Raw genomic sequence first — 23,447 nt, forward strand, 5'->3', positions numbered from 1 at the left:
TCATCTGCTTGCAAGACCAACTGGATGACATTTGTTAGCATGCTCTCCAAGGCCTCAAGGCAGCCCCGGTTCATGATCTTGATCCTACCCAGGCCAAAGAAATGGGTCCCTTCTACATTCAAAGCTCTGATGCGTGCATGCGCTGCTCTGTGCCCAACCATCCCAAATATGCCACATTTCCTAGAGATACACGCATCCTTCTCGGACTAGTAGCAAAGAATCAGCTACAACATAAAAACAATCTGAATGCTAATATACTGTCTCTTAACTTGCTTCCAGCTTCCTTCTGGAATGGCTGGAGGGACAGCAAGGGTTGCTGTAAAAACTGTTCACATTGTTAACACAGGCCTGTATCACAATAGCTGAAACACATCCTGCTAACAGACTTGGACTAGTAGCTGGTGCCACTCATCTTAACACAGAGAGCTATTTCAGAGACTATAATTCTCCGCATGCAGTGCTCCACCCAGGTAAAAAAAATCATACTGCACTTTAGACTTCAATTCCCAGTGGGATGTTTTATCCTAATAAACAGGAGGATGATACAGAATCCATTTCATGTGGTACACTCAGCACACCACGCTTGATTTATTAAGCGGGTAATGCCTTCTAGAGGGTAGCTTTCAGCTGACAAGAGCAGCATCCACTGATGAACAGCAAGATGACTGCACAAAGATCTTTCTTTGACTGAATTTAGCTAAGAAATACTATAGCTGACATTGGTTTCATTTTCTGTGTTTATATTTGATACTAATCTCTGGAAGAATTCAGGGCAGTCCTCCCACAAAAGAACATGAGTGAAGACAATATCAAAAACCTAACATAACTCAAATGCAAATACAGATTACATCACTGCTCAGCCATAATTTTAGTTGGTGTAGGTACTAAGGTATTACCCTTTAACATCAACCCTTCAAATTTTGAATATCTGACTGCACTAAAAAGGACCAAACAATAAATCAAGATTTTACAGTACTGTGAATTAAGAACATGGCTACTGTGGGACACAAGGAAGATGAGTACATAAAATCCATTGTTCTGATCCTCTCCTTAAAGCAAAAAAACATGTCCCAGTAACAAAGACCAGCCATACCTCTTCACCACCCAGTTTCCCTGGACCAGCATTGCCACCTGCTGTATACAGCGGAGAACTGCCGTAGAGTCAGTCCCAGAGCCTAGCAAACTCATCAGATTTGCAAATGGCATGACCTTCACTGAAAGACAAAATACACACCAGATTAAGGGTTTCTTCAGTGCACGTGATACAGACATAGATTTATAAATCTAGGATACTATGATTCATGTTGAAGTTCATGGTCAAATCTATACCTTAGAAAAAACCCAAAACCTAAGTTCTACTAAGTCCCCCCCCTGCACTACAGTCATCCTCTGCTCTAAAAATACCTGCTAGTGATGCATCACAGTTGATTAGCTTAACTGGTCCCAAATTAATGCATCAATAAAATAAATCTATGCCTTTGGCAATATTTGGAAACAGAGATACCTGACAAGACAGGAAGCTCCTGAGGCAAAGTCCTCAGGATTTGCTCTCATCAGATAGCAACTCTGAAGAAAAAAAATACAATTCCTAGATGACACTCATGAAGTGCTTATTACTGAAAACCTCCCAGAAAATGCCAAAGTGCAGCTTGTTGCATTAACCTTCAACTTATGATTCATGTTCAGACCCCACATTCCAGGAGATACCTGCTGAAATAGATGTATCCAGAAAGCTATCATCAGATTAGAAATTATTCTAAGAGTAACTTGACTGCAAACATACAGATCAACAGTCAGATCTGCTGCTAACTGCTCATCCCTGCACAGCAGGTCTTCTTAAGGAAAGGCTCGGGATTTGGATTCTTCACAGAACGAGAGCCAGACAGACTGTCTGGTGGGGTGACAGAACTGGTACTACTAGGAAAGGTACCTCATCTAAGGCAATTAGAAGTCACAAAGTAAAGTGCAAATGTATTACAAAAGCTACAAACCATTCTTCATCAGGATCTTAATCTGATCAGCAAGGGGTAAAGTTCTCAGCTGGGCCATAGAAAGCACATTGCTTGGAGCCATTGGTTTGTCACTGCAGGTAAACAAGAAGATTTGCAGCCCATGAAAAAGAGCATCCAGCCAATACGGACTTTGAACATTCTGTACAAACACTTACTTCTCTTCCTCTACGCTTGGAGGCATCAACATCATTAAATATTCACTAGAAGAAAAGAAAACACATCCTTAAAATGCTTGTCGCGGGACTTCCCAGGTTTAAGTACATTAAAGTTATTTCTTGCTTAGAGCAATCCCACTTGTGTGTATCTACAAAACAAATATAAGCCTGAAGAGAGAGCTCTTCCCTTTCCTCTCCCATCTTCCTCTGTAAATTCAGTACTAGTAAAAGCTATTGACATTCATCTGCCCAAAGAGAAGGTACGAAATAAATGGGAGTCAGAATCCCAGCTCTTCTGTACAGAAGAGATGTCCAAACAGAGGAACTGCAAGAGTAAATACATTAAACACAGGTGCTCTGACACGGCAGTAAGAAGGGTAATGTGAAGTCCTGTAGACAGAAAGAATCAGGCCAGCAACAAGCAAAAAGTCTTCTCCGCCCATGTAACTACCAGTGTCTGTGAAGAAAGAATCAGATCCAAAAGACTTCTCAGAACACCTAGCACTGTTCCACTAAGACGTTAAATGTTAAGAAAAACGTATCCACACCACTAAACAGAGAGAGAGTGCCACTTTCCTATTACTTGGCCATGGTTGTATCAGATTACAGCAAAGCATTAGTATTGACTGCATCATGGGAAGATTCCTGTATAGCTGCGGTCACCAAGAAACAAAACTGAACAAGTTTCCAGTATGTCTCACAAATCACAAAAACAAGTTTTATAAGATTTGCTAACAATGGAAGTTACTGGCTTCAGTGTTTTAATTTATTTTAACCAGGAGCTTTTCTTTTACTTTTCCTTTACAGTACTTGCAGTCCCAATAATGCAGGGTTGTGATAATGTACAAGAGGCTACAATCCCAAGTGAATACAACTAGTTTTACTCTCAGAGTACAGGAAAACAAAGAAAGCAACCTGAATAAGTTGAAGTTTGTTTCTGTATTTTTTAAACTATTCCATTTTTATCATGGATAGAATTATCAAACAGCAGACTTTTAAAGAATATACCTGCTTATTACCCTGAAAATAATCCCAACAAATTACTGCAGTTTCTGTAGGGAACCATCAAAACCATTACCTGGGAGATTTAATTAATTCCGTGTTTTCAGCAAGGCCATGACCTTGACTAAATAAATACTGGCGCTCGTGTTCAGAACGGCTATCCTGGAGATATAGAAAAAACAAAGAGTCACTACCACATATGGAAAACATACAAAATGCCAGAGAGCTGGATTGCTCACTCCAAACTGTGACCACCCTGTCATTACTGCACCATTCAAGCGTTCCACCTCACTAACTAATGTTCTGCTTTCACTTTCTTGAACAATGCTCACATGATGTGGGAACATTTCTGTTGCTATGACTTTGAAATCTGCCGACAGACATGCATGCAGGTCAGACAAACAGGATTTCTGACACTCAACTGACTGGGTTACACAAGTCTTTCACAAAATCCAGTTCATAATCCAAGACCTGAGTGATTCTCATACTCAGACCCCCCCTTTATGTTTGTCCAGCTCTCAGTTTTAAACCTTTTCCACCATGCAGATCTCAAAGCATTATCCAGCAGAGGAGGTACTGTAGGCACTGTAGAGTCTGTTAAGGCCTACAGACCTACTTTTCTTCATTCTCTTTTCATAATTCCCTGATTCCCATGGGTCCAGATTTAAAAACAGTTCTAGACTTGGCTGAGCCTTCAGCCTCAGATGCCTCAGCAGCCAGCACACACCTACCTTCAAGCCATAATAATGCAGATGAACCCAGTGCTCTTCTGCTTGTCTCTTCTGCAGGAACTCATAGGATTGAACACGTCGTTGACGAGCTTGTTCAGTCTCAGGGCGGGAAAATCGTACCTAGAAGATTTGGGTATCATTAAATACAGCCCTGAAACCCTCAAAACAAAACACCTGCATTATTTATTTGGTACATAAGTAACAGAAACTAGGGGCCCTAGCTCAAATGAATCATGCCTTGCTGTCAGTGCCATCTTTATGCTTGTGTAACAAGGGCAAGTCCATCTTGCTTCCCCCCCCACCCAAGCCCAGGGTCACCAGGACTAGCTGAGGTTTCCTGTCCTTTTATTTGGGTGTGAATTGTCATGCTTTCTTGTGAACTGTTGCCTGAACTATCATAAAAAGGAAATTTAAACATACAGTAATTTGCTTAACATCATCTTCAGCTTCATCCTGGGATGAATCACCACCTGCCAAAAACACAACAGAATAAACACACCACTGCAATAGAAGAGCCAAAGCCAATCTGTTACAGTTTGGGGACCCATGCAGGAAGAAAGTGGTACTAGGAACTACATAACCATGGGTTCAATCCCAGCTTGCCAAGCTACGCAATGTATGACAGCACCACACTGCTCCTATGATAGGAGATCCTGCTCCCATGAGCTTTGTAGTGTGCAACTTTTCAGTGGCAGTGGTGACACACTCCCTACTGCTGCCCTGTGACACAACCCACCATCTCCTATCCCTCTGCCAATCCCCCATGCTGTGCCCACAAAACCATTTATGCAGCTACACTGAAAATAAGCTCAGCGTAATAATCTGAGAACTTATAATCAGTATATATAATATAATAATAATAAATAATAATAAACACTTTCAGAATATAATGACTCTTATCAGTAAAATTATAGAGATAACTTCTATCTCACCTCCCAAAAGAAAACATAACTCATGGAGCATTTACCTTCATTAGCAGCTTCTCTTTCTCGGTGTTTTGCATCAGCCTTGTCCAAGTAGGTGAAGCTTGGCCTCAGCTGAAGAATTCCATGTAGTGGAGTCAGGTGAAGTTCACCTGAAAATAAAGAAGTAACATTGATTTAAATTGTTTTTTTTCCACTGCACAAGGACAGCACTTTTCATTATCTCCCTATCTCTGTAAAGGCACAGCTTCAATTAAACATAAATATTTAATACAGTAAAATGTAGAAAGGGATTGAAGTGAAAAAATTAATCCAGTGCTCAGGATTTCAAGGGAGTATGAAAGACAAAGACCTATTTATATTACTTTTGTTTTTGTGCTGAAACCAGATCTTGCAGAGAGCTACATTCTATCTCAGACCTGACCTATAGTTCAGGAGACTCCTGATAGTCATCACTGAAGACAATCTATATATTTTCATCTCAAATGATGATCAGATCAAAACTCTGTGATGGCATGAGGAGACAAGAGAGGGGCAAAAAGTGCTGAACTGGAAAATGAGATAGACACAATTAGATGTAGATAGTAATATAAATAACGATGATAAATTTATGCTGCAAATGTATATTATTTCAGGCCACCATGCACTGTTAATATCCTGGAGCCATCTACAAACCCACAGTGTTCTTATATAATATCTACAATTTTGCTAGACCTTCTCAAGGACTCCAGGGACATTGACAAGGAAAAATTTTCCTTGCTTTAAAGACACATCAGTCAATTAAAACCTAGGCTGAGAAAAAAAAAGAACAAATAGGTCGTATTTTAACCCTGAAATGAGCATGTTTCACAGATGGGAGCACTAAGCAGAAGAAACTTACCTTTTTTATAAACAGCAGCTGCATAGCGGGAAACGTTACTCGCAGCTTGCGATGAGCAGAAAGTTTGTTTGTCCATCAGCTTCCTGCAGACAGATGAATGCTGTGAGATTGTATTCTACAGGCAATGTGGCATAGAGATGTTAAAGGTCTGAAATCAATTCTAAAAACAGAATAACAACAACTGCAGCAAATATACATACCCATCTTTCTGTTTGCAATTCAGAATTCATGGAGCACACCAAAGAACGTAGCTTACTTCCAAGAATACTTGCTATATAACAGTGTCCAAAGCACCCCCAAGACTGTACAGCCACTTGTTCTCACCTTTCCCTGAAGCCCTGGTGGACATACATATATCTATGCTCACCACAAAAAGGAAATGAAGGCAAAGAGGACACCTACGAGGAATAGGTACTTGTTTCATCTGTACACGTGCCATCTACATTGAGAGCAATCTGTTCTCCCTTGCTGCGACAGTAGTTAGGATTCAAAGTATCAATGGCCATTTCAAGTTCAACCTAAATAATATGAAAGGAAAGACAACTAATTACCATGGCAGAACCCCAAACATATAAATTAAAATTCAATCCCACATTTGCTAACATTTCCATAGGTTTACAGCAAATTAAATAAATAAGCAGCATCATTCAAATTCACAGGGCAATTCTCATGCATAAAGCTGAGCATATACATGGGTTTTTGTAGGATGGTGACATTTTAACAATAAGCTAGAGATACATAAACTCCCATGTAAATGAATGAGAGCAGAGAAACAAGAGTTCTTTAGGCAGCCTTGAAAAACACCTTCACTTTGTTGGATACCTTCCACTACATTATCAGTCTAGTTTACTTACCAGTACAGATCAAGTGCACAAGCAATATCCTTCAAGCCTCCCCATCACTGAGGGTCCACTCAGAATCTCTCAAACTTAAGGTATGTTTCCTTCCAGTTTGGGTACAAAGCAGTACAAACTATGTCCTCTTCAGAGGCAAAGGCCTCGATTCTGCTAAGTTTGAGACTGCAGCACTTACCACTGACTTCATAGTTATTCCTGATTTACAGTGGTCAAAGCACAGAAACAAGCTCCAAGCTTTTAGTTACAAGAACTATTCCCCCTCTCAAACTTCAAACTTCAGACAAGTGTTCAAAAATAAACATTTTCCTGCATAGCATTTCTCTTTATATACTATAATAATACAGTATATATTCTTCCTCAGGGTGAGCCACATATATACATATATTTATTCGATATAAATTTGTGTATCACAGCTATTGCCTCATTTTTTCTTCCCCTTTACATCACTCATAAACTGAACTAGTTACAAGTCCCTGGATGAGACAGCAGATTTACAAGTCTGCACAGGGCTTACAATGCAAATGTTTGCTAATTTTAATAGAAGACTTCCTGAACACAACATGCATCCTAACTCCAAAGTTCACACAAGCACTCTCCTTAAACACTTCCCAGAACAAAATCCTAGTATCACAGACATCTATTTCTGCATTTTTAGATAAGGCATTGTTGTGGTTTAACCCCAGCCAGCAACTAAGCACCACGCAGCTGCTCACTCACTCCCCCCCCCCCACCCAAATGAGATGGGGGAAAAAATCGGGAAACGAAGTAAAACTCGTGGATTGAGATAAGAATGGTTTAATAGAACAGAAAAGAAGAAACTAATAATGATAATACTAATAAAATGACAGCAGTAATAATAAAAGGATTGGAATATACAAATGATGCGCAGTGCAACTGCTCACCAGCCGCCGATCGATGCCCAGTTAATCCCCGAGTGGCAATCCCCCACCCCCACCCCCAGTTTATATACTAGATGTGATGTCACATGGTATGGGATACCCCTTTGGCCAGTCTGGGTCAGCTGCCCTGGCTGTGTCCTGTGCCAACTTCTTGTGCCCCTCCAGCTTTCTCGCTGGCTGGGCATGAGAAGCTGAAAAATCCTTGACTTTAGACTAAACACTACTGAGCAACAACTGAAAACATCAGTGTTATCAGCATCCTTCTCATACTGAACTCAAAACATAGCACTGTACCAGCTACTAGGAAAACAATCAACTCTATCCCAGCCAAAACCAGGACAGGCATTTTAAAATCATAGCCACGGTTTTGGGATACATTTGCAAGCAAGTGCAATCATTCTAGCTTTGGCTATATTTTCACTACCTATACAACCCCACTGATTTCAAAAGGGCTGCTGCTGATTCACAGCCAGACGAGAGAGAAATCAAGACCTGCACTGACACTGAAAGACAGAGCACGCCTCCAAAGCTCAACCCTTTTCTGAACATTGTAAACACCTCTTAAATCAAGCTGTATTAGCACAAGCACCTACAGACTGAATGAGCATTAGTAACTATGTTTCCCTGAGTGACTCTGTTTTACATTAAAAGAGTGGCTTTTCCATCATGACTTGAATTCCTCTCTTTATAAACTACTCTTACTCTAAACTCTACTTTACAGACACAATGAAAGACTCCCCCATACCTCCAAGCACAGAGATCTGGTCCTGCAAGTAGTTGCGTAGTTATAACAGCTTAATAGCACAATGTGCTTTTCTTAAGTACATTCTGCACAACGTAAAACAACTTTTACAGACAGGACTCAAATGAAGACCAACCTTCTGCTGCTTTGGTTTTATCTTCGCTGATAAATGTGTAACATCATCATACGTCATGGAAGCTGGACGAATAGGATACTGGAAAACAAACCCATTTCATAAAACCCTCTTCATTTAAAGATCAAAGAACTTCACAGAAATTAACTCAATCTTCCCTGTCCCCTCACATGTAGATCCATTTGCCAGATGGATACAAGACATCAAGAAAAGAAATTACTTGACTGATTTGTGAGTCATCAGGGGATTTGGGAGTATGACCTAGAAAGCCTGTTGCTTTCCCCCCAGTCCTCTGCCTTTGTCACTACACAAACCCCTTCCTGCCCCCTACACACCACAATAAACTGTAATGCAGGAAAATGGTACCACACATTAGTCCAGCAGAAAAAGGAAGTGTTAGAAGCAATTAAAACCCCATCCCTCAGCATTAACTCTCTGGAGAGTTATTACCTAAAAGTAAAGTATTTGTTGGTTTACACAAGTAGCGTTAGCTTACAGGACATGGGCCACACGTAGCTACTCAGGACACCAGACCCAGGTTTAGTCACATGGGTCTCTCTTCTGAACCATTTGGGAATGCTGAGAGGACAGTGTGGTATCCAAATGAAATCTTCCAGCCATAGCAGTATCCTGCTCTGAGCTGCCATTTCTCCAGAACACCCACAGGTCCCAGGACTAACCAGTGCTCACTCCTGACATGGAGCAACTGGGGGTATCCCAGAGGCAAGGCTGCATAGCCTGTCTCCGGCCGTGCTCTGCTGGCACGTGCCATGCAGAGGATCTGTACAAGAGGCAGTGGGCATCACTGGTTTATAATGACCATTTCATCCGACAGCCTCAAGACTTCCCATTTTGCAGATGGGAAAAGTGAATCACAAGGATAAAATGATTAGAGAAATTCAGTGGTAGAATGGAAAATAGACCTCTACCTTCCTAAGGTATTTCCACCTTCAATCACTAGTTAGTTTTATCTCCACAAAACAAGGGGGTTCTTCTGACGACTCACACTAAATTATGAATACTGATGACATTTTAAATAGGGCCAGTCCTAAAGAAATGTTTGTTTAGTAAAGATGGCAGAAATCAGTGATGACAGAAAATGGCTAAGAGAGTGCCAATTTATTCAAACCATGATAAAAAGACATAATCTACTAAAAGCATTCCCTTAGGGTGGTTAAAGGGAGTGATTTAATGACAAATCTGTGTCATAAATGACCACTCCTCTCTTGGCAATGATTTAATACTAAATATTTCAACTGACTCAGACCCAAACAGGCTTGCCTATATCCAAGATCTTGGCAGGCTGAAGCAGTAAGGAAAGTTACTGCTCTTTGAATTTATTTTAAACAAACTATCACTGCATAAAAGTTAACTGAAATACCTGAAACAGATACAGCTTCTCCAGTAGACTTCTGGCCAGGAACACGTCAATCTAAAAAGCAGAACAAACAACTTTCATCAGATGCCAGCTGTAATTGAAGGAGCTTCAGATAAAAGTACAATCCCTAGAGCTCAAATACTGACAATTTTAGTTTTTCATTACAAATTCTAACATAAACCACCTTCATGACTCTCTTGTCAAAGGTCTCCTCTCTGCTGATTTTGACATGAAATTCTGCAGTCAGCCTTTTTAAAAAACAAACAAAAAACCCCAACTATGCCTAGGCAGCAGACAGTGGCTCTAGCTTTCCTTAGCTTTCTTCTAAGGAAACTTGGCAAACAAATACAAAATGCAAGAGGAAAATTTTTTTCCAAAGGGCTGAAGTGAATCTGTTATCGCAATTATAGAAAGAGGAGGAAGTTCTTTCTTTGGCAGTATGACTGAAAGGTAACTTCATTACTAGTATTTTGTCATAAAATCTTTCTAAATTAGACAAGAGACACTGACATCCCAAATCCTATTCAATATTAGCATTTTGCCAACAGCACTGAAAATCCACAGATGTTTCATGAATATCAGATACAGAAGCTGCTGGTTTAAATACCTTTAGATAGACTCCTAACAATTCCCACTCCTTTTCTCATGGCTTTTCTCCTTCTTATGAACTTGCCCTTCCTTGTACTTCTGGTGTGTAAATTCAGACATAAAGTGAACAGGACACTGTGGCTGCTCTTTGGGACGTAGCAGTCCTTTAAAGAAGCCCAGAATCAGAACACAACTGATTGTTTTAGCAGAAAGCATGAAACATTTTAGCTTCATACTTAACAGATATTTGAACTCATCAAAGTCATTCCAGTTTTTTACAGCTCTCAGAGACATGCAATAGAATCACTGGAAACACACAGTGGTAGAAGCAAGTTTCCCACCTCTGTTCCTCTTCTGACACAGAAGATTACAAAGGGTGAAAAACCTGAGCTGAACCTGCCAACATGGGCACCACTGTTTTAGCAAAATAAATACTATGAGACATATACTTGGCCCACAGAACATGTTTACTTGCATAGAGCAAGTCATTGATTGTAAGATGACCACTGATGCTGATGACACATTATTTCAGCAATGTAAGAACACTGGGAACTACAATAATAATAATTAAAAAAGCCTTATGTACAATCACTGCTGCCACAATGCACTTTTACCTCTTGTATAATTGGATCATCTTCTTCATTTGCCATGCTAGGATACAAAAAGCTTTTTCTTGGCTTATTCCTTGGCACAACCTGAAAGAAAACAGAAATCAGAAATGTCATGAGTCATTACATCTGCGCTGCATACCACATGTAGCCTAGAGTATTTGTTCCAAGTTAACTTGGTTCCTTTCAGTGATAATCTGTTTAGTCTGTTTTTCAAAGGAATGTGTGTGTTTGCATGATCAGGTCCTCAGTACTCCATAATCTTGACTGACTGCCACCAAATTTAAGAGACAAGCAAATGTCTCAAAAATAGGTAAGTTCTTGTAACTTTTCTGAAAGCCAGCAGTTATGCAAGAAAGAGAGCACTATATCAGTGCTCTATAGAGGGAAAGACAAGCCTTTTGTACTTGCATAAAATGTATCTTTTACATGCTGCATAACTATAACACACAGGTAGCATCTGGTTTTCCAGCCAGCACATCTACAGTGCACTGGCTGGTCAGTCAGCATGTGTGATCTCTGAAATTGTGACTGCAGTCATCACTGTCAGTGACAGGGCCAGATGGTTCACTAGCTTCCCTTCTCAGAAAAATTCCTTGAAAGCAGATAATGGAGTAAGCTCCCAGCTAACAAACTCAGAGGAGAAAAAAGTCTGTGTAAACGCTGTGCTTGGGGCCAGTCAGTATTCCTATATGTGAATGTGCTGACTTTGATTTCATCTACCTGATATGTTGCAGCCTCGTCTCCTGACCTACCACTCTTCAGATTGTACTGCTAAATGAGAGCTCCTTCACCTTTCTTGGAGTCCTTTAAAATCATCAGAACAACATATTTTACTTTGTAACTAAACCAACTCCAAAGAAAGTAAGAGTCTGATATTAACTGGGGACCGGGTGCTCTAGAACAAAGTGTCATCACGTTCAATACAGTGCTGGAGTTAGTGTCATGCCTGGTTCAGACCTTTGAATAAAAAATGATCCCTCAGCTAAAGCAACAATAGTTTTTCCCTGCTGAAATCAAACAAAAGGATTTACAAATTATTTGGGATGCCATTGCAACAATGTTAATTAGTCCAGATCCTTTAAGACACTGTTAATAAGCCAGTACTGGTCAAAATAGGCATAAAAAAATAAGATCTCTCCCAAACTGACCAAGGAAAGTTTTAACAACAAAGATGATCAGGCAAACAAATAAGATCTATGTTCAGGAACCCTCCCTCACTGTCTTCTACTCCATAAGAGGTCCAGCAAAGAAGCAAGCTGGCATTGAGGAGGAAGGGAAAGAGGCAGCATCCAGGATCAGCTGGCAATAGAGAGGTTGTAAAAGAAAGAAGCCAGCATCCACGTTACATCCAAGATGGTGGCGTTTTTTTTTAAATACACAAGCCACCACACAATTTAACCAGCTCAGTATATTTCGACAGGCTTCTCAAAACATCACGTTAATATACATGCAGCTACCCAAGAAACCTTTCAGAGAGGCTGGATAGGCATTCTGGATGTGAGTGTTATTAACATCACTACACAGACAAATTTCCATTCAGGCAACACCTCTGGTTTATTTACACTGTTTCTGCCATTCCACCTAGAAGTATGATTCCATATTTTTCACTTATAGGTTCTCCACTACCAAAAAAGTGCCCCTCCCAGTACTGAACTGGAATTTTCCATTTCTTTATGCAGCAGCATATCCCTGGCTCTTCCCACCATGCCTCTGTATTTCAAAATTTACCACTTAATAATATTTCAGATTCATATTTGAAACAATTTTGTAGAAAGGCAAAAACCTTCATGACAAAAAGCCAGTATCTTAACCACAAGCTGGAGCTGTTACTGCACAACCGTCAGTATGTGATACCTGATTGACATCAGAGCCGTTTCTGCAATCAGGCACTCAGTTCCTCACAGAAATACATGCATGAATATGTTGTTTTAAAGAAAAGAGATTTGTCAGTTCCAATATTGCCTTCTCCGCTCATGTCCCCTGGGTGGCCTGACACAGCAGGCTCATGTAAAGCCAGTCTGATAGCTCTGCATGAAATGAAACAACTGCAATTTTCATTCAGAACAGAGCTGATGACGGGAGGATGCTCAAGATGTGTGAGAACATGTGATAACACCCAGAAGGTAGAAGACTTGGGTCCATACCCTCCTTCCTCACCCCCCCGAGAGGACTGGGAACCACCCTTCCCTTCTTCACAGCCTGAGTGCCAAGTATGTGCTAGCTTGCTCTCTCTCTCCTGAAAAAGTTATTCTACTTTCCAGAAGATAAATTAAGATTCCCTGGGCTAAGGAGAGAAAGAGAAACTTAGCCTGAAGGACCTGGCCTCTGGTCCCTCATCTAACACTGCTTACGCAACGATACACGAAATCTCTTTGTGAATCCAGCTGTCGGTACTCAAGGAAAATGTTGTATTACAGAGATTACATTTTTTTCTTATTCATTTAAGGATGAAGAATGACTACAGTTCCTTTTACTGGAGTATCAGAATGACAGGTCTATAAATAGGAAGCAGTGTGTCCCAGCACAATTTGTAATACTCATGCAACTTGAAGGAATCTTCTGAATCAGAATGAAGCTTTCACTGAAGGCATGCAGATGCAATTCTATGTTTACAGTATATATATGTTGGTGTACATTTCTATATTCATCATATATATATATGACACCACAAGAGTTATAGAATGGAATTAAACACTAGGAGATAGCAAACATGGTCAACAGTTTCAAATTTCATTTTGGCAAAATTGTTTTCTTTTAAAAACGACTTTCCTTTAAGGTGCAAATCAAAATATAATGCAAATTATTGGTAGGAATCATTGAACATTAGAACACCTTGCAGGAGGGCAAAAAATACAAATCTTCTCATTTCTCCTGCAATGTGACTAACACTAGGACCAATGAAAGCACTCATTAGCTGCCTACAACATCATCAATTTAGAACCAATGAAGAAAAACACTGTGGTTAAAGAACTGTAAAAATTAGTGATGAAGCAACTGAATCCTACCTCTAAGTTTGAGCTTAAAAGGGCATTTGGGTACCAGAGCTATCTTTTTTTAATTTTGTTACCAAAGACTTTTAATATAACTGTAAGAAGAAAAACTGCAAATCTGCATGTCATCTGACACATGCAGACTTTTAGCCAGGCCTGCAAGAAATGGTCCAGCATTTTACCAATACCTAAATTTGTCAGTAATAATGGACCCCCCCACTGCCAACACTGAAACTTGAAATATTCTTCACATATAATTATGCAGTGCAGGAAAGGCCAGGCGCTCCTGCTACACCAATGCCTTAAAGTATAGATAATGAACCAGTGAAGTGGGAGAAGTGCCATCTCCTGTATCACTACCATAATTTCCTCTGGCACCTGGACTTGCTTCTGTAGGGGGTCTCTCAGCCCAGCCCTAGCAGCAATCCTCTAGCTGAGGGTGGCCCATGGCATACAGTAAAATGGAAGCTGCAAAAAAAGCTGAAGCACGTTCCAAATATTTATGGTAATTACAATTTTGACCCAATTATTTGCTTAATTTTCTCCTTGCTTTGCTCATCTGCAAGCAGCTTTGCACAGTCATCTTCTGGTAGTGAACCCAAAGAGGGCTCCTCTGCACCAGGACCTCTCTTTGGAGGTGATGTCACTGAGGCACATCTTCAGGATTTAAGAGATTATGCATTAATCATGAACCTTTCTTTAACACCTCAACGTTTATGTAGCCAAGTGCTAGGCCTGTTGTGCCAGGCACAGGGATCAAGATGCTCGCTGCTGTGTGGTAATTCTCACAGGGGCAGCCCCGGACCGTGGCAGGTCATGGTGCCAAGCCCCATCTTCCACGCAGGCAGCGCTCCACCTCACAGAGGCTCAGCCGCGGGCCCTGCTCACCCCAACGCTCCCAGCTGGCAACGGCATCTTCATTTCTGGCAACTTCCGTGCCTACTTTCTCCTGACACAGCAGCCTGGCAGCAGAGTGGGAGCGCAGGGAAGGAGGACCTGAGGAGGGAGGCCACGGCCAACCGCCCAAACCCGCATGCAACCCGGGGATGAAGCAAATCCACCCCGGAGCAGGAGGGACCGGGCGCCTCGACCCCCGGCGCCGGCAGGGCTGTGCTACGCTCCCCGCGGAGCCGATGCTCAGGCAGGGGCGGCCGGCTGCGTTCTTTGGCCCGTGACCTGCGCCCTTCCAAGGCGGGAGGCACAGAGCTGCCAGTCCTGGGGGGGAAGGGCCCCGGGCCGGCCGGCGCGGCTGCCTCACAGCCCCGGGAAGACCGGCCGGCTCCCGCCGGCCCGCCGGTGAGGGGAGTCGAGGGGCCGCGGCCTGACACCGGACCCCCGCCCGCTCCCTTCAAGGGCCCGCCACGGCGACCCCGACCCGCGTGGGTTCCTGTCAGTGCCCCGCCCGGACGACCGCGGCCCCGCGCCCCCGGTGCGCCCCGCGGTGTCAAGTCCTCAGACGGTCTCGCCTCCGCCGCCCTCCCCGCACAGGCAAAACCCACCTCAGCCCAGGCCGCGCTCCTCCCCCTCCACCGCCCGCAGGGTCGCCGCCGCCCACGCGGCCCCGGGAGGAGCAAAAGCGGCGCCGCAGCCGCCTACCTGGCGGAGGGCCGGCGCGGGCAGCGGGGCCGCCGGCTCCCCGGTGGCGGTGCGCGGCGCGGCGGGCGGCTCTCAGGCAGCGGCCATGTTGGTGTCCCTCCGGCCGGCACGTGGGGACGCGGCCCTCCTCCTACCCACAATGCTCTCGCGGGCGGCGGCGCGGCCGCCAGGGGGCGCTACAGAGGCGGCGGCCCGAAGCAGAAAAAGATCCGCTGGCAGCGGTGGGATTCGAACCCACGCCCCCGAAGAGACTGGAGCCTTAATCCAGCGCCTTAGACCGCTCGGCCACGCTACCGCCCTGGAAACACATTCTTCGCCGCCACTTTTACCCCACACCAGACACCCACCCACCCACCCCCCCCACCCCCTCCCTTTTTTCTTTTTTCCTTCCTTTTTTTTTTCTCCTTCAGCAGCCCCCACACCCCCATCTCCAAGCCCGGGTCCCCAGCAACCGCTCTCACTCCGCACCCCTTCCACCCTCACAATAAAATACTGTGGTTTTTTTTTTTTTTTTAAATCCCTGTCTCCAAGCAGGTGCAATGCAACCAGGGACGGAGTGGGAGGGGGCAGCGCCCTGCGCGTCCCCACGCCGCGGGGGACCCGGGGGGGGACAGCGCGGCAGAGGGCAGGGCCGGGCTGGGGCTGGGGCCGAGCCCTCCGCGCCGCCCCGCTGCCACGTGGATGCCGTGGCAGAGCACACCCGCCTTTGCGGTACGTGGGGGCATCGCCTGTGCACCCCCTCTGAAAGTCTAAAAAAAAAAAAAAAAAAATCTAAAAACTATGCATTTTAATTTCCTGCTGCCAAGCTACAACTCACTGAATTTGCAAAGTGAATAGTCAGCAGACTTGATGGTTGGGGGATTTGGGTTTTTTCTGCTTGCAGCACAGGGATCAGGATGCCAGGCTGCGGTAGCAGCAGCAGCAGCAGTCAGTACAACTCTTGTGAAAAGGGGTAGTAGCACACTTTAGCTGCCCGGTGACCCATGAGGGTGCCCTTGGGAGTCTCTGTCCACATTTTGCCTGAAATTCTGGTAAGTTTTCTTGGGGAGTTAATGTTATTCTCACCCCTTAATTAGAGCTGAAGGGTTGCGTTTGGAGAAAAATTCCAGCTTCTTTAGGGTAAGGCCACAAAGTCTTAATGCAGCTTGATTTAATTCTGTAGTTGTGGCAGTCCATTTAAACAGGATAGAGAAAATAAACCTGCTGGAACCCTGCCGACAGCCTCAGTTCACCCATCTCCCCTGGCACCTCCCACAGCCTGCCTGTCCCTGCAGCACCCTGCGGTACCAGCTCTCTTTCTAGGGTGCTCTAGACATGATTCTGCCAAAAGGCTGCAGGTTTGCAGAGTCTTGCTAAAAATTTCATTCGCTGCCTACAAGTACTGAGGAATAACAGCACACACATGTAAGTGTGAATGGGATCCTCCTTCAGCACTGCTGTAGTTCCACACCCTCTGTTCAGTGCCTTTTCAGAAAGATGTGGGGTTTGGGGGGAACAGAGGGAGTTAACACTCATCCCACAGCCCTGGCTTTGCAGAAAAGCAGGAGAGGTTCAAGGGGGAGAGAAGGCAAGCAGACCTGAATTGGCTTCACACAGCAAATCACCTGTAATTTGTTCAGGCAGAAAAGGTTAGGGAGAGAGTCCAATTCAGCAGTCTCCAAGCACTTGTCCATGCAGCAGTGGACATGGGGTACCATCCACAGCACTGCACATTTGGTGTGTCGGGGGGAAGATGCAGTGTGCGAGAGGCTGCACCCACCACATCTTACAAGTGGTTTTCTTACTGCAAGGGCTGCCTGGCACCACAGGTCCTTTTGCCCAGGCAGTGAGAGGTACCAACACCCTCCCAGAGAAGTGCTTTTCTGCCCTGCTGTGGGTGAGGTCAGCCTCTGTCCCTGAAACGGCCACAGGGACACTTCTGAACACTGAAGGAAGCCTGTGTGCCCAAGATTATTCACATTAGCCATGTGTCACACAGGGGATAAGAAAACAGGTCACCCCTCGGGACTAGCAGTTGAGTCACCAGATTTCTCATTTTATCAGTGCGAGGTAAGATGATGATTATGGGACTTTTTCCAAATTAAAATGAACTTACAGGAGAACTCAAAATATAAAACAAGCTACCAGCTTCCGCATATTGCTTTCCTGGCACAGGAGTTAGCCAGAGAAGAGCAAGCACCCAACACTTGCATCAATTATGTCTAGATCAAGGACCAGGCCTGATGGTTACAAACGTGTGAGCTGTCCCCATGAAGTGTTCAGGTCCCCAGCAGTGGCAGGCATGAGAGAGATGCCCCTGAACTTAAACCTGAAAACAGCCTGACTCACCACCAGAAGCACTGGCCCTGAATCCAACCCGAGGTTCAAGCGAAATCCTCCCTTTCAAAATTCAGATGAGAAGTCCTGATTTGGCCCACCTAAACTACACCTGTGTCTGTCAGCAGCCACTCTACTCTCAGAAGTTAAATCATACCTGTGGGGAAGAAAGTGAGATTCCAATCAGTCCCACAGACCAGTAATTAAGAAACAGGCAATATTATTTATACTTTATAAGCTTTAATTGTTGGCTGTCTCCATGCTTTCTGATGGATGCTATCCCCACTTCCTTTGTTACACTTGCCAAACACTCCAGCTCTCAGTGACAGCAGCTAAAGACCTGCAGTGCCAAATTTCACCATTTTTCATCTTAGTGACACTACAGCGGAGTGAAGAGGCCCTGCTGGGGCTTTTTTGTTATGAGATTCTGCTATTTCACAGTGCCTTTGCTAGAGAACAATTTTATATCATTTAAACTATACAGGTATATAATATATTATACCTGTCTAAATAAAGCAATGAAAAAGCAAGAGTAAGAGCTCAATTTTTTAACAGTTTAAAAGGGCTAGTATCAGACAGTTTATTCTTTAACAGGAAGGGGAATGAGTCATACTGAAGATGACAGTGTACCATTAGATACTTGTAGCCATTACAGAAACCTCTGCACCTCAAATCATAGAGGCCAAGTATTTCCATGCTTTTCTCTGGACTAAGCAAGGACTGAAGGCATAAAGATGCCTCTGCAGTAGTCCTGCAAATGAGCACTTCAGTCCTTACATCTTATCCCATATTAGTTACTGACACTGCATGTTCAATTGAATGCAAATAAAATAGAACATTTAGTTTTCTTGAGGAAAACAGATTTGATCAGTACCTATCTAGTTATTTCCTCCCAGTTAGTTACTGAAAGTGAATGAAATCAGGGATGGAATAATAAAAACACCACAGAGGATTTCTGGAAGCTTGCAATAGTAGGATTGAACTTTGGCAAATTATAAAGAAAAAAACAAAAGCAAACCCCCACATGCAATGACCGAAACTCTACTGAGAAAAGTGACAAAAAGAACTTTATTGACCAGCCAGAATGAAACCAAAGTGAATGAGAGGACTAAGTGATGCAGACAATCAGTATTTGCATGTCTGACATACAAACAAAGGCTTCCATCTCACTGTCCTTATCCAAGCAATATTCCCACTGACAGTGGGAAACACTGAACCTGGGTAAGTTCTGGCAGACTGATCCTCAGATTTATTTTCACATTTTTAAAAAATACATATTTTTATTTATTCATTGTGAATAGATTAAAAATACAGCATATAGCAATATCATTCCAAAAGTCTGTCAAATATATAGTTTTCTATTCAAAAGAATGTCATAGAATAAGTTGTGCATATTTCTGTAAACAATTTCCATTTTCAAATTATTGACACTCCTATTTATTGTATAGCAAAATAATATACCACCAACTTAGGGCAGAAGGTAGTCTACATCACTAAAAAAGTAGCATTTGCAAACAAAGAATTAATCATAATTTTTTCACTGAGCTGTGTGCATATTTACATACCAGATCTACGAGAACTGTCAGCAACTTCAGCAACTCCTGAATTTAGCAAATCAAACTACACCAAAAAGTGTCAATAATTACACTCTACGTCCTTTATGTACACATTTTGGACAGGCACATTCAATCTCCTCTCCTCCCTTCACAGTTGGTGGTGGTGTAACACATGCTTCCTTCTCAAGGAAAATCTCAAAGACCTGGCATCAACACCTTCTGAGGAAAACAAACCCTTTTGCCTGAATTTGTTATAGTGCCTATACTGCATCGGTTCTGCACAAAACACTCTGACTATTCAGCTGTCTTCAGAGGTGAAAGGCACATTCCCCTTTCATTGAGAGCTGATATTTTAATGCTATGAACTGAATGAGCAAAAAGGCCACATCCAAAAGAGGCTTTAGGCATGTAAAGCAGAACTTTGGATAGGCACTTAAAAAAACCAACTTGCGATCCTACAAACTCCGGTTTTATTTCACCGTATTGGGTCCAAAAAATACTAGGTCCAAAAATTTGATTATTTCAGTACCTAGCTTTGTATCTGCCTAAGCCCAACTGAGATCTAGAAATTAGACATTCCTCCATTAATGGGTGAAAAGCTTCACCTTCACTCTCAAAATAAAACAAAAAGGCCATGAGCACTATTTTCCCACACCCCCTGCATTATACAAGAAGATGTGGCTATGTATTGCAAGGTTACTCATGGCAACTGCCTGGTCGTTACAGCACCCACTCAGAAGTACAACATCCGAGGACACCTCTTCCTTCTCTCCTAGAAAGGATTCAAATCTTCCCATCTCACTTCCTTAACTACCAGGATATCGCCTCTTTCAGACAGTGGCAGTTATTAACTAACATCATGCTTGGATACTGTTTAAACAGTAATTCAAGATCCACTTGTCAGAAAGAGAGTTAATGGGGAGCACAACTTTGGAGCCCAGTGACAGGCACTCACACAAGAAAGGAAGAACTGATTTCTGTTCCTTGAGTGGTTTCTACATTTTACAAGAAATTAACATTACTTGGCTATGCATGCAAGAAGTCCCAATGAAATCAACTGCATACTCTAGCAGCCTGCTTAGTTTTAAGCATGCTTTTAAAAGCTTGGTTGAAGTGAGGCTGGTGAGCATTATAGGTCATTCAGCACTTCACAGGGGCTGCCCCTTACCCATATCAATTTACACACTCAGGAGACTGTAAAGCCAAGAAGGCAAAAGCTTCCATCTTAATCTCCTGCAGAATGACTGTTAACCATGACCAAGAAATAGGAACAGCTTCTGTACTATCTGTATAGATGTCACAGCAGCTTTGGAATAAAATACTGGATTTGGAAGAAACTTTATGCAATGATAATTCAACCACCGTTATGTATTTGTCCTCCCATTACTGGTCAGGATTATGCAAACAGGACACAGACATTCAAGTGTTTGGGATAATATTGTTTTTTCTTTTTAACCAGCAGTTTTCTCTAACTGGCGTTTGAAACCATTTGCAGATAAAACACTATTTTAAAAGCTATTTAAACCAGATAAATTATTTTCTATACATAGAAATAAGTGAATCAACATCCTCTAACCTTTTCAAACATCCCTCTGGAAATGGTGGAACATGTACTCTCATTTTAAGTGATATGATCTAGCTTCACTGAGAATTGAGATGTTACTGTAAAAATAACTTCAAGTTACCCATATATTACAGACCTTGCTACTGTACATCATTGGACAAATATCATATAAGATCAGTAGAATTTTATACAACTAGGTTATGATATGGTGCAAAATCTGAAAATGAGAGAGGTAGCTGGATGCCTCACCTCATCAGGAACATCAGTGATTTTCTGATGATAAAATATGCAATGTTGGTAATGAATAAAACATCTTCCACCCCGAATATCCTCACTGCCAATGTGAAGCATCTTCCCTGCACCTCCCCAAACTGTAAGGATTCTATCCAGAATTTGTTTGAGAAGAATAACAGAAGTGCCCAACAACACCAGCATAGTAGAATGGGACTACTTATTAAGATGAGTAGCTGCATGCTTAAATTGAAAGTTTACATTCACATGCAAATTTGGTGAGATACACCAAAAATAATGAAGAAATGCTGAGAATTCAGGAAAATGTTTTTCTGTATGTGGGGAGAAGAAAAATGTAAACACACTGATCATTTTCTGTGTAAAAACAGGACATATGAAACCTAAACAAACATTAGCTTAATTTTTCATCAAAAAAGCCTAGGACCCTCCGTTCTAACAGTTAAAAAAATACAAAAGGTCAAGTGTGTCTCTATTACAACTTTAAAACACTAGCAGAAATATGCTATGGCACCCTACATACCACTTGCATTTGGATTTCTCCCCTCAAAAAAAAATTAGAAAACTAAAATACAAAAAAAGAAACTGGTAACGCCACATAAAAATATATCTTTTTAGCTGCAAATGCAGCAAGTCTATAAAAAAAATTATATACAAGAACTGCTTAATTGTGGTGTCATTCTTCCATCATCGCCCAAGCCTCTTCTGCTTTTTGGTAGTACTGATTTGCCAGTCTGCCTTTCATGGCTTCCATTGCTGCTTCTGCTGCTTCTGTGTACAGCTCACCTAGAGCAGGAAATAATATCAATTATGTTGACAGCGTGAAGAAAAAATACCTCTCTTTCCTAAAGCAATTAAAGGACAAAAAAGAGAAATTGAGGTCAAACTACAGGGCCGGGTGTATTTTGATAGTGTCAGGAGAGTTACATCAGCTGGGAATCTGGCTTTTACTCTTCAAGTTGGAAGTTATGACAGGCTGCTGATGACTCTTCAATGTATTTAGAAGGATTGGAAGTATGACCAGCCTGTAGGATCCCCCAATATGACTCTAAGACTTAGATGCGTGACATGTAGATTACACAACAACTAAGACAATGTTGTGTAGGGCCTGGGAGTCATGGGTGTAACTCAAAATACAAGTAGCAACCTGCACTTCAGTGGCCTCACGAGGAGCGAAGGTTGCTTGCTAGTGACTCAGTGTGTCACAGGACTGGACCTGGCACCACCCACTACGCCTGTCATTGGCAAGATCTCTTATTTCACCGTTTCCAGCCTTGTATCACCCAGCATCATGACAGCTTCATCCACAAATCTGAGGGTACTGACCCTCTGTATGCTTTATAACAGCTGAAGCAGGAAATGTATTTTTGGGCTACACGCTGGGGGAAAAGGGAAGGAGAAGCAGGATTACTAATTACAGAAATAAAATGAGGCCTCACCTGATCTCTGTGGATCCTTCTTCAGGTGGAACCCTCCCGTCATTAACATCTCTGCTTCCCTGGCCAGGAGCAGGTATCGGGGCTCATCCTGAGTGCCATCATATTCACCTCCTTCATCATAGTCGGTCATGTTCAGTGCAGCATTGTACCAGTACAGCGCCTCCTTCCAATCCTGTACTCTGAAGTTAAAAATAGTTTTTGAAGATGGTTACCTTAGGAAACAAATGTACTTTGCATCAGAGATTCAGAATTCACTTTTGCACTAGGTTTTCAGAGCCTTGATGCTCTCCAAGAAAGCAAATGTTCTCATGAAGGCTCACTAACTCTGCACTGCAGCATCAGGTCACTATATCAAAATGAGGCTGGGGTCACTTTATGCAGTAATGACAGAGGAGAAAATATCAGACTGAAATGTCTTGCTGAACTCCAGAGTCTGAACTTCATTACCAGTTGTATGGATTTGGTCTGGCATTTATATTTGTGAAGATAACTGATATAGAAAGAATCTGAAGTTGCCGAGAGTCTTGTTTCATAAATACTTTAAAATTAACAATTTTCATATTGAGAATGCTCAGTGCACTTCAATGAGAAGTTTAATGTTGTTTTAAATTTTACCATTGCCAAGAGTTTCACTGTTGTGCAAAACAGAAAACTCATGTAAATAACAAAGACATGCTACGATACAAAAGCAGAAAAATGACTATCATCACCTGTTGTATTTGGTACTTAAGGAAATTAGTATTTGTCCACTTTCAAAAACTCATCTAAAATGCTAAAAAAAAAATCAAAATCAAACCAATATACTGCATAGACTTTTGGCAAATCA

General features: G+C 42.4%; 2 protein-coding genes and 1 non-coding gene across 7 annotated transcripts in view; all 3 read right to left on the minus strand.

Annotated features, from left to right (window-relative positions):
* POLR3E (RNA polymerase III subunit E) overlaps positions 1-15,603 on the minus strand; it is a 31,865-nt gene extending 16,262 nt beyond the window's left edge. Inside the window, exons 1-13 of one of the 2 annotated variants that reach the window (XM_075058290.1) lie at positions 15,498-15,603; positions 10,915-10,995; positions 9,716-9,766; positions 8,338-8,415; positions 6,106-6,221; positions 5,704-5,786; positions 4,868-4,975; positions 4,321-4,370; positions 3,901-4,020; positions 3,246-3,331; positions 2,168-2,212; positions 1,992-2,083; positions 1,094-1,214 (exon numbers count right to left, since the gene is read on the minus strand). In XM_075058290.1, the coding sequence (XP_074914391.1) occupies positions 1,094-1,214; positions 1,992-2,083; positions 2,168-2,212; positions 3,246-3,331; positions 3,901-4,020; positions 4,321-4,370; positions 4,868-4,975; positions 5,704-5,786; positions 6,106-6,221; positions 8,338-8,415; positions 9,716-9,766; positions 10,915-10,950 (986 nt within the window). In that variant the 5' untranslated portion in view covers positions 10,951-10,995; positions 15,498-15,603. Of the gene's footprint in view, positions 1-1,093; positions 1,215-1,991; positions 2,084-2,167; positions 2,213-3,245; positions 3,332-3,900; positions 4,021-4,320; positions 4,371-4,867; positions 4,976-5,703; positions 5,787-6,105; positions 6,222-8,337; positions 8,416-9,715; positions 9,767-10,914; positions 10,996-15,400 lie in introns of both variants that reach the window. The other variant, XM_075058291.1, reaches the window with a different exon arrangement.
* A 107-nt stretch (positions 15,604-15,710) lies between these two features.
* On the minus strand, positions 15,711-15,792 carry TRNAL-AAG (transfer RNA leucine (anticodon AAG)). Its single transcript has one exon. It is a non-coding gene; the product is annotated as a tRNA-Leu (tRNA).
* A 3,041-nt stretch (positions 15,793-18,833) lies between these two features.
* The window catches only part of EEF2K (eukaryotic elongation factor 2 kinase), a 33,730-nt gene continuing 29,116 nt past the window's right edge, over positions 18,834-23,447 (minus strand). For 3 of the 4 annotated variants that reach the window (XM_075058315.1, XM_075058312.1, XM_075058313.1), the window contains 2 exons: positions 22,622-22,800; positions 18,834-21,968 (listed from right to left, as the gene is read on the minus strand). In XM_075058315.1, the coding sequence (XP_074914416.1) occupies positions 21,859-21,968; positions 22,622-22,800 (289 nt within the window). In that variant the 3' untranslated portion in view covers positions 18,834-21,858. The remainder of the gene's footprint in view (positions 21,969-22,621; positions 22,801-23,447) is intronic. The other variant, XM_075058316.1, reaches the window with a different exon arrangement.

The sequence above is a fragment of the Buteo buteo genome, chromosome 27 (genome assembly GCF_964188355.1).
Source record: "Buteo buteo chromosome 27, bButBut1.hap1.1, whole genome shotgun sequence".
NCBI classification, from domain to species: Eukaryota; Metazoa; Chordata; class Aves; order Accipitriformes; family Accipitridae; genus Buteo; species Buteo buteo.